General features: G+C 38.9%; 1 protein-coding gene across 4 annotated transcripts in view; it reads left to right on the top strand.

Annotated features, from left to right (window-relative positions):
• MTUS1 (microtubule associated tumor suppressor 1) overlaps nt 1-11,039 on the top strand; it is a 212,743-nt gene that overhangs the window by 126,789 nt on the left and 74,915 nt on the right. The window contains exon 1 of one of the 4 annotated variants that reach the window (XM_019526127.1): nt 2,437-2,869. The exons of the other annotated variants lie outside the window; for them this stretch is intronic. Within the exon in view, the coding sequence (XP_019381672.1) occupies nt 2,749-2,869 (121 nt within the window). The 5' untranslated portion in view covers nt 2,437-2,748. Of the gene's footprint in view, nt 1-2,436; nt 2,870-11,039 lie in introns of those variants that run through there. 4 annotated transcript variants of the gene reach the window in all.

The raw sequence follows: 11,039 nt of genomic DNA, 5'->3' as shown, positions 1-11,039 counted from the left end.
GGGACCTGAACCTGTTCAGCCTCCACAAGAGAAGGCTGAGGGGGGATCTAGTGGACTGTTACAAACTAGTTGGGGGACCAGCAGGCATTGGGGAGGGGGGGTCCCTGTTCCCCTGCACGCTGCCAGGAGTGACTAGAAATAACGGTCACAAACTGGCAGAGGGTAAATTCAGACTAGACATCAGGAGGTGTTACTTCATGATCAGGGCGGCTAGGATCTGGAACCAACGTCAAAGAGAGGTGGCGCTGGCTCCCACCCTGGGGGTCTTTAAGAGGAGGCTAGACAAACACCTTGCCGGGGTCGTTTGACCCCAGTACTCTTTCCTGCCATGGCAGGGGGTTGGACTTGATGATCTGCTCAGGTCCCTTCTGACCCTACCAACTATGAAACTCTGAGGTGCTACCCTGAGGCACCATAGGGGTAAAAGCAGCTGGCTGGAGTCAGTGGGATAGGAAATAGATAGTAGGCAGCCTGGAAGGTGGAGCTGTAAGGCCTGAAAGCTGGACAGAGTCAGAATTTTTTAGTAGAGGGTCAAGCACAGTAGGAAGGAAACTTGAAGCAGTTTTTATGTGGTTACATTTATAGTTGTATACAGGGCTGTTGGGAGAGGCTGAGACAGAAACAGAAGCAGTTTTGTTTAAATTACTGGCACTGTTAAAGAAACTGCCTAGACGGCTTCTCGGCAGTCTTAATCAAAGAGTTGTTTTCAGTGTTTGAACTGTGAAAGTGTCCTTGGGAGCATCTTGAGAACGTACTGAGCCTACTGAGAACCAGAAACTGGAGGGCCCCTTTATCACTTGCTTCCAGGCTCATGGTCTGCCTAACATGCTAGCAATGCAGAGGCAATGTGTGTTCTACAATGTGAATTCAACTACATTTTGTAGTGGTGTTGGTGAAAATACTCTATTGTAGGCTCCATAACAGGTCTGATGTTTGCCAATCTGCAGTTGTGCTGTGGTACTCCTGGGCTCATTACATTCATTGCATCAAATTGCATGTTATTACCTGGAGACCAGAACAAGGCAACCATATTCTATCTTTAATTCTTGCTAATGTGGTAAATAAGACCCTAGAGAATTTAAACAAGTTCATTGCCTCGAGTGCCCACAGTGTCTTGAGCAAATAGTGATCTATCCTGGAGAGTTGATGGTATAAGAATACTCAAGTGATGGGAGAGAGAATAATGGGTTCTAGTCAAGTAAGATTACAGCTGTTTTCATGTGTGGTATCACCTTTTATGGATGTAGACAGTTTTTTTTATTAATCTGTTTATATACCAACATGGGTTAAAGGAGTTGATGTGGGAGATGAGACGCACTAATGGGGAGTAAGAAGGGATTTGGGATATCTGATAGAATGTAGGGCTGTGGAGCCCGAGTCCTTGGTTCATTCCTTGGGTGAAGTTGTTCAGAGTAGGAGCTGTGAAGGCTCCCTTTCCTGGAGGGCTGTTTGTGTAGAGAGCATGGAAAGACTGTGGGTGGGTCTACTTTCTCCTCATTGGTGGCTGCTGAGATGGCAGTTAACTAAGGGGGCAAAACGACAAACCATTTCTCTTCTTTACAACAAGAGAGTGACTTGTATAAATTAGAGTTAATTATCATAAAAACAAGTTTGTTATAAAAGTGAGCGCTTACAAATAATAAATTAGACTAAAATAGAAGTTTGTGTTTGGGTACTTACCTCTGCTGCTCTTAAGTTCAGCAGTTCAACTAGAAATACTGAATTTGTTTGGCTGTATTGTTTTAAAATACACCAGGTGCATTTTTTGTGCTTAAACTGCATTACTTATCTTAAATGCATTAAATGAGGGAAAACTTGATCTCTGGGACCCCTAAGAGAGAAAGAGAAGGAATTGTATTGTTTCAGGGACTTGTTAATTGTGCTTATGATGGTTTTTGTATCTGGAGATCAATCTTTGTCAGTGAAGTTTGCATCTTTAAGCGCTTCATTGACCTTTTTTTAAATTAAATGAAAAAGCTGCAGTGCCAAACTGCAAAACGGAGTAGTAGTTCCCTTAGGATCCTTTTCAATATTTAACTGCTCTTACAGAATTGTATTATTAACGTGGATTTGTAAAGATGCACATAGATGATGTAGCAGTGGTGGTGTTTAATATGTTTAAAAAGTTTCTTTGGTTAAAAAAGATAGTTAAATATTTTTCTAGGAAAAAAACCCAAGTGAATGGGAAGAAATTGTTGACATGTAATCAGAATGTAGATGAATGAAATAATTATGTTGAGGGGAGGAGAGCCAAAATATACCTTCAGGAATATTGAAGTAATTTTCTCCCCAACAGTCTCTGAAGACTAATTTATATGACTGGTGACATTATTGGAAGATAGTCAGCCGGGGAGACCACCCACTTCCTCCTCCTCCTCCTCCTCTTAGTTCCCCATCCTATCGAGTCCCATAACAGATTAAGCATGAGCAGTGTGATGTAATTCAGAGGTTGCTAGTTTTCTGATTCACTAAGAGGCAGTTTTATTCTGAGAATCAGCTTTGTTTCTGCAACATCTGGTGGAGGGAGAGGCTGCCAGTAACATTTGCATTGAGGGTATCTGTGTGTTCAGTTTTATTTTGTCTGTGCTTGGAGTAACAGCAAAGGAATGAAGAAAATTTGATGTTTTCTAGTCCTGTTTTCCTTACCAGGTATCACTTGGCTTCAGTCTGTGCTGAGTTAAAAATATAGTATGTAAGTGTACATGGAGGCTGTTTTCTGCTTGCTTTTTTCTCAATTGCTCTGAAGACATGTTATGGTCCCCGAATTTTTCCTTATCCAACATGCGTGTGCGACTGACTGCCAAAGGATTGCTCCGAAACATTAGACTTCCTTCTGGCTATAGGAAAAGCACGGTTATATTTCATACAGGTTCGTATCTTTTTAACCCTGTACTTTGTGTGTATGGGAGACATCTTGTTTATTTCAGGAGTTGTTTATTAATAAATAGTAACTGTTTCATGCCCAAAATATATATATTATCATAGAAATCCGAACTCTATATGAAATACTCTTGGTTTATATAGTGGGATAGCTTGATTTTTGTGGTGGTGGTGGTGTTGTTTTTGCAGTCCTCAAATTGTAAATGTTGATCTGCTCATCTGGGAGATGTGTGTTCTGTTTGCGGAGTCCATAACAGGGAATGGACACCTTCCAGCTCCAAATACAGGAACTGGAAATTGATCTCCATTCTAAGTGTGGGTTCATGATCTTTTTAAAGTAATGGACAGATATGCCCTGATAGTTTCCTTTCTCTGCACTTCGTATGGGAAGAGGAGATGCAAAATAATACTGTAGAGGAATTGTTAGGATTGTGGTGGTGGCGTGGGGGGGATGTTGCATAACAACAAATATGCCTATAGTTTAGTATTCCTGTTAGGATGAAATACTTGGGAATCTAGCTATAAGCAAAATAAGTAAATGTTACATGTAAAATGCTTCTTAGTTTTAGAACAAATTCCAATTAATTGGAAATGTAGGTGGTTTTCACTCGGATGACTTGAGTTTTATCTCTGAAGCACAAATACATTATTTTAATCTCTTATACTGAATTGCTAGGCTTGTTTTCAGTTACTTTTTCCTTTTGTGAGAAGTAATATGGTATGTCTTGTAAATATACAATATAAATCATGATGATGGATTCTATGTAAAATCCTTTCCTTCATACAATACAGAGAAAAAAATGAAAACTTGAATACCATATAGAAATCCTCTTTTTTGTGCTGCTGCGCTGTTTGCTTGGAAGTTCATGCTTCTATCTATATCTAGTTTTGCTCCCTGGTAACTCCCTCCTGTCTTTCCTGGCCACTGCTAGTTTCTCGTGTTTCCTTGATGTGCCACTTAATTCTACCAGTTTCTCTTAGCATTTCATATGCTTATCTGTATTTTTATCTTGGTCTTTTTTCTTTCTTTCTTCATCCCCAGCAATCTGAAACTAGTTTTCTGAGTTCTTGAGGCTAAAACTGATTATGAAGTTAAATGCAATATAGATCATAGCCAACCAAAATTGCACATACTGTATAGCATGCTTATACAACCCAAGTTCATTTTAAAAAACCTTGATGTTGCAAAATGCTTAATGAAGCAGTCTCCACTTCTAGTTACTGTTATTAGAAGGAAGATATCTTCACAGAGCATATCCAGGAAATGTGTCCTAGGAGATGCATGCTCAATCTTTAATCCAGTTCTCTAAATGCGGTGAGAATTTTGCATATTAGTTAACAGTAAAACATATGTATTTTAGAAATGTCAATGCAGGTGTCATAATCTCAAACAAAGAACTGTTCTTGTTTTTTTTTTTTAAGCTTTCATTAAATTGACTGTAGAGATTCCTGTTAAATAAAGTACATGAAATAATATTGCTGGCCACGTGTCCCAGTACAGTAGCCAGCCCTATTAAGAGGTGCTGAAAATACCTTCCCATTACATGCATGAGACGCTGCTCTTGAAATGGCAAAGTTCAGCTGGACCATGTTGCTTCCTTTCTCATCTTTTTTTTTTTCCTCCCCCATCTCCATGTCTCAAAACAGTCTGTGGGTCACTTCATTGAATCAGTGTAAGATTGAGTGGTGACAGTGCTGAATATAGCTATAACTGGGGGCTATAGAAAAACCAGGTCACATTCCATGAAGGTTAGTACAAATATTTATAAGCATTCGGCATAAAACAATAAAGGTTGAGCTCTTAATAGATCTGACGCTGGTTTGTCGGTCACTTATGACCTAGCCCTTATTTAGGGACATAGAATTAGGTAAGTCATTCAAATTATTGTGTTGTATATTACACCTTTTTAGATTATCAGGATGAAGCATGCTTCCTGCTGCTGCATCAGCAGGAATGTCTCCCAGTGCAGTGATTTCACTACATTAAATATATGTAGCCTGTTCCCTGTGTCAAATAATGTCCTCAACCTGTTTCTCCTTGCTGAAGCTCCATGTTGAGTTTTAAAAGCTGGGAGAAACTGGCAAAAGAATTTTAAGGGCTCAAACATACCTGTAAAGGTCACATGATAGGGAGTATGGAACTAAAGAATTTACAATAATTTTGTTCTATTTAATCTACTAAATTTAGCTGTGCCATGACTCATGGACCCTGTCCCTCACTCCATAATTGTGCAGTCCACTTCCCATCCATTTATTACTTGCAAGGTTCTTATGACAGCTATGGCAATTGCATACATACAGCTAGAATATTAGCAAAATAATATTCTGCTAATGCAGTTTAAGGGGAGAATGCAGAAGAGCCCGGTTTATCTTTCAGGTCTTTTGAGACCAACAGTGGTCCACAAATCAAGTGGGAGAAAAATAGGATGTAATGTTTGTCTTGAGGAATGAAATCAGAACTTGTTCATGGGTTATTTTCATCCTTGCTTATGAATTTTTCACAGGAACCCATTAGTATACATGCATCCATGCATACGTAATTCTAGCTGGGGCTACAAAAGGATGTTGTGCCTCAGTTCTGTTCGCTGTAAATGCAGAGACTTAAACACATCGATCTAAGTTGTTTCTGTGCCACTTCAGATTCATCCCCATGGGAATGTTGTATCAGAATAGCTGTAGCAAATTTTCTTCAGTGCCTTGTGTCCACCAGTTTTTTAGCTTAAATTATTTGAGGTCACAGTACCAGCAAGTAGGAAGCCTTGGAACAGGAGTCCCTCCACTTCGTAGTGAGTTAATTTGTGTTGACGTATGTTTAGACTTAATAACTCTTCAGTCCCCTAACCGTGACCTCTCCCTCTCAGTTGTAGGTAGCCAGGAATATTTCCTTTTGATACAAGGAGTAGGATATTCTACACCTGTGTATGTATATATTTATATATATGTATATATAAAAAAAATCTCAGTGCCTGACATTTTTTTTTAAACTTCCCTTTGTCTCGCTCTTGATTTACATTTTTAGGCAAGTCTGAGGGTGAATAAACTAACAATCTGACACATGATTAAGGATTTCTTTTTTCAGTACTCTTCGATTATGCAAACATGTGAGAAGTATGAGTTAAGCAGGAATTAGTGTGTGATTTGTGACAAAACATCAACCATCACCTCTCCAAAAGCTATTAAAGAACATTTTTACCAAAAGAATGAATAAAAGTACTTTTGTGTACTTAAAGCTCTCCATGCATGGTTAGTGTGACAGAACAGATAAACGTCTCTGGGCGGCTCTGTCACTTTAGGTATACTGGAGGAAGAGACAACAGCCTACTTTGTGCGTTACTTATGAATTGTGTGTGTTCTACCTCTCTTTGCATATAAGGTAAAACAATAAGTCAAAAGGGCAAAGATGCAGTATCTTCTGCTGCTTGATTCTTGAAGTTGTCTGTAGAATTATGCAGGGTGGGAAAAAAAAACACTTGCCACACTCAATTTAGGTAGGTGTAGGTGTGCTGAATTAAGCTGCCTAGACCTAGACTGGGAGCAGTGCTTACAGCATTTCACTGCTGTCAGAAGCAGCATATACAGCCATTTGCTGCTGTCCGGAGTGACATGGGGAGCCCAATGTTAGTAGTGGGATTGCAGGAGGGGCTGGTGCTTACAGTAATGTTTACAAAGTTGGATGGTAGGCCTTCGGGGGGGTGGTCCTTACTGGGCTATACAGTCAAGAACTTTTTTCTTAATTCCTTTTAAGTGCTGTTCTTACTAGAGCTAACTAAAACACAGATAAAACTTTACACTGACAAGGAAATAAATAGTAACAAGTATGTATCCCAAAAGTCTCAAATATCTACTAGGTCCCCAAAATCCAAAAGCTTATCAAAGATAGTTTGGGTTTAATATAGTACAAATGTTGCCACCTATGTGTGCTGATAAATATTTAGGCAAGGAAAATTTATACATCATTCAAAAATAAGTCACTTTCTGAAACTATATTGGACAGGGACTTCAGTACAAAAATATGTGTTATAATTAAGGAATGCTTTTTCCAGAGGAGTGTTTTGGACCTTACCATGTTTCTATTAATGTTATAGCCTGAAACATTATCATATACTTGTATAATGGGAATTTTTAGCCATTAACTTCAGTGACCCCAGACACTGTCTCAAGGGTTTGATCTTATTGTTTTTTAAAAAGATAAGCATAAATAAACTAAAGGAAGCTCTTAACTAGATATCACGTGGTAGAGACCTGTACTGTTACACTGTGGTGCGACTACCCACTCTCCATTTGCCTTAAGATGAAGCCTGTAATGTTGAAAGGCTGGCCTTTGCTGCTGCTTTCTCCTTGCCTTTTACCTTGACATTCTGAACACCCTGAAGTTTTGAAAAACAAAAAGAAACTTTGGGATTTGCCAAATCCAGGTTTCTTTTCATGTCCCACTTAAGTGCACTTTGAGGAAGAATGTGACAAGATCTAGCTGAGGTTAACTTGACAAGGGTTACATAGGCCTTATTGGCTCATAAAAATCAAAGATTCATGCACTTAAGCCAACTGTAAAATGAAGATACCATTTGTTGTTCTCTGTATAAAATGGTTGAGGTTTATATAAAGACAATACGAAAAGTATGTTCATCGCTGCATTTTCCCCCCAAAATGGATACCTAAACAGAAGGGGGTTATTACTTAGCTGAGAGGAATTTTGGCAATTGGCTCTAGAACTAAATATTATTTAGTAGTTGTCTTGACTTGGATATGTAATAGCCAAGATTTTTAGTGCTATATCAATATTAAATATGACATAAAGCTGTATCAAACACTGGCATTGAATTTTAACTGCTTGAAGAATGTGTACTATTCAGGTATGCAATGAATGAGATGGTGGTGGGGGGGGGGAGTTGTGATTTGACTTATAGGGGGACTTGCTTGTTTTGACTTCTTTGGATTTTATAACTAACCATCTTCATAGCTCTTAAACTATTACGGGATTCTCAGATAAGATCAAACTGAACTTAAGTGTTCAAAAACAGACTTTGTATTGCCAGTGGTTCATCTTGCAGAAAATGAGCCAGAATCAAATGGAAAATGAGATGTGGTACTAGGAGAAACAAAGCATTCCTGTTATGACTCCGGTCATTTAAAACTGAACTTTGTACAGTTAAAAAAAAAAAAAAAAAAAAAAAAAAGCTCTCTGGGGAAAGTGATGCCATCCAGCCTCAGTGCTGGAAAACAACATTGTTCCCTTGCAGCTTGATTTCAAGATTGCAATGAATTGGTTCATTGTTTTTGTAGTCCTGTTTGAAGGTTATGGGTAGGCAAGTGTATGCATCCTGAAGTGTGTGCGATACTAGTAGAGCAAAAGGTGTTTTTAAAAAAAGTTACTTTTTAATAAGCTAAACTTAAAGGTTAACCATTTTATATTTATTTCAACCCTACTAGAAAGAGCTTATCCTATCAGACACTATACAAGATGTCTCATAGACTGATAAAATTCACTGAATAGCTAGAATAGTAGAGGATTTGGCCTTTATACTACAAGGCTAGGGACAGAAGTTGCATGTAAAATGGTTTAAGTGATCAGAAGCTGGATTAAACCTGTAACAGAGCATAAGTTCAGTGCACATAAACCAGTTTCAAAATGGCTGAAACCTGGTTTAAGATAAACCTGGTTGAATGTAGTATCAGACGTAACAAATTTAAGTTGAACCTGTTTATGAAACTTGTCTCAGACCCCTTCCTGGTTCAAGTTAAATCACAGTCCCCCAGCATGCTTTGCAGCCCTGGGCTGGGCTGTGCTGTCTGCTCCAGAGAGCACGATTGGCCCTGCCTCTCTGCTCCCTAGCTGGAGCAGTGAGGGCTGGCTCGTTAGTCTCACTGACTGGTTTGCTGATATTATTTTTTTTTTCCCCCCCCACCCCCCTCCACCAGGCAAACTCTGGCAGGGGTCTGGGGCCAGGGAGGGGGGCATTAAACTCCCCTTCCACTGAGGACAGAGTCGCCCTGCCCTGCTTGCTTACTGTTGGCTGTGACTGTGGACTACAAATTCAAGAGGCACCTGGAAGCAGGAAGAGGAAATGACTGATAAGCAACTCTGCAGAGTCTTGCTGTTGTGATTGTGGACTGTAAATCCCAAAGACCTTGGGGGCTGCAGGAAGACTGAGCAAATGTAAAGCTCATGTTGGTTACATGCCAGAGAGCCATGCTCTAGCGCACATGGTTTCTGGCTTGAGCCATGGCAGGCATGTGGCTGTTTCCTGAATCAAAAGTGAATGTCTGTGTTCATTTGCTTATTGATTTTAATCTTTGCAGTTTAGACTAACCTGCAAAGACTGAATCAATTCAGCCTCCAGATTTTTGACTATCTGTTCTGAGCCTGAAAGAAACCTATGTTCATCACTGAATAGAATCAAGCATGGGAGGATGTTGAGCCTGGAGTCTATCTTTTTGTTTTGTTTTTAATGCCTTTGATACCTCTTAGGGTTGCGTGAGCTTCTGCCACTTAATATCCTGACTACTGATTTTTGCCAAATACCATGTTATCTGGCATTCATTTTTGGGTAAAGTGGTTCAAGAAGGTTATGGTGAACTGATTAGACTTGCCAGCCAGATGCCTTCAGCTTTCTTAGACTCCTTTTAATATAATTTTTGCCTTTAAAAGTGCAGTGCTCCAGCTGGCTTGAGTGCCCAAGAGTGGTACATAGAGGTCAGATATCCATGCTGTTTTGTTCTTGGATGTGCTTGTACCTTTTGAGAGCTGAGTGAAGCTCTTTTTGATACCTGTAATGCATGGCTGAGATGGGAGTCTTTTCATGAAGTTCAAAGAACTTAGTTTTAAAAAGCTGATGTAACCTTAGAGAATAAACAAAGATTCAGTAGTACAAGGTAGCAGTTCCACACAATTCCTGAAACAGTGCAGACTACAATGTTAGAGCTTTCACTTTTAAAGGAGAAACCTTTAATACTTTAGGTTCAAGGTTATTACTGTCCCAAGGAAGATGAATCCTCTGTCCTCATGAGGCTTATTACAGGGTAGGCTCTACTGTCTTCTGGGAAGAATTGTTCTGCCAGGACCCTATAACAATTCTGTGCTACTTCTTGCTTCTGCAGTAATCCAGCATAGAGAAAGTCATAGCGGATCTGTGCAGTAGCCTTGAATGCACTTTACATTGCCCTATCATTAGATTCTGCTTTTTGGGAACAAATGCACCCTTTTTTACTTAATCCACAAATTCTGTCCCCAGCATGGCATGTATGCCCTCCTTGGATGTGGTATGGTGGCTTTACTTACTGGGGGTCTTGCATAGAAGGGGGAACAACATTTGGCTTTATGAAATGCAAGTTGTACTTGCATTCTTATATGTATATTTTTTTCAATCTTTAAAAGGTCAGCTGCCTTGCTCAGTTCAGGAATCTCAACACTTACGAAGATGGAAATAAATCACCTTAAATAACCTGGCTTGCATCTCTAGAAGGTGTTTAATTACCATTACTATTTATGGACCTTTCATTGGTAGCAATATCTCATCAGGTGATACATGATAGCATTGTAGGCAAGCATTGTGAATAAGATTGTATTGTCTTTTTAAAAAGACTTTTCTTAAATTTAACTCCTTTGCAGCCCCTAGCCATTTTGCAGCAATGGTAACAAGGTTGTCCAATATGTGCCATTTGATATAAGCTGCTAACATAAATAAAAGTGTCTTGAGAAAATACCAAGTACAGAGTAAAACTTAAAAAGCTTGAATTTGCTTTTATGAACATAAAAGCAGTTGGGGGAGAAAAAGCAGAAAAACTAGAACATCTGCATTAAAATACTTTTGTACGAAAAGTTCCCTTAATCTGATCTGAAATTATTCAGAAATAGGAAAACATAATATGTGTTATTTCTTGAGTGGTTTTTTCCTCCATGTTTAAGGTATACAAGTACCTTAAATGCACCTCCTTTTTCTGTTTTCTACATTAATATTTCTTTCTTTCTTTGAATATTTTCATACAAACTATTAAGGGTTCTTCCTGAAACAATATTATCAAACAACTTCTTCAGCAAGGAAGTTGGGGATTGCAACAGGATCTATTTCTTATTCATTTCTAGTAGTGACACAAGTAATTACAGCTTGCATCACAAGGAATTAGTATTTCTGAATATATATATATATATATATATATAT

The sequence above is a fragment of the Gavialis gangeticus genome, unplaced genomic scaffold (genome assembly GCF_001723915.1).
Source record: "Gavialis gangeticus isolate Ggan-Ray unplaced genomic scaffold, GavGan_comp1, whole genome shotgun sequence".
In the NCBI taxonomy this organism is placed as follows: domain Eukaryota; kingdom Metazoa; phylum Chordata; order Crocodylia; family Gavialidae; genus Gavialis; species Gavialis gangeticus.
Note: the sequence above shows the minus strand (reverse complement) of the source record. Positions and strands in the feature narration are given on the sequence as shown.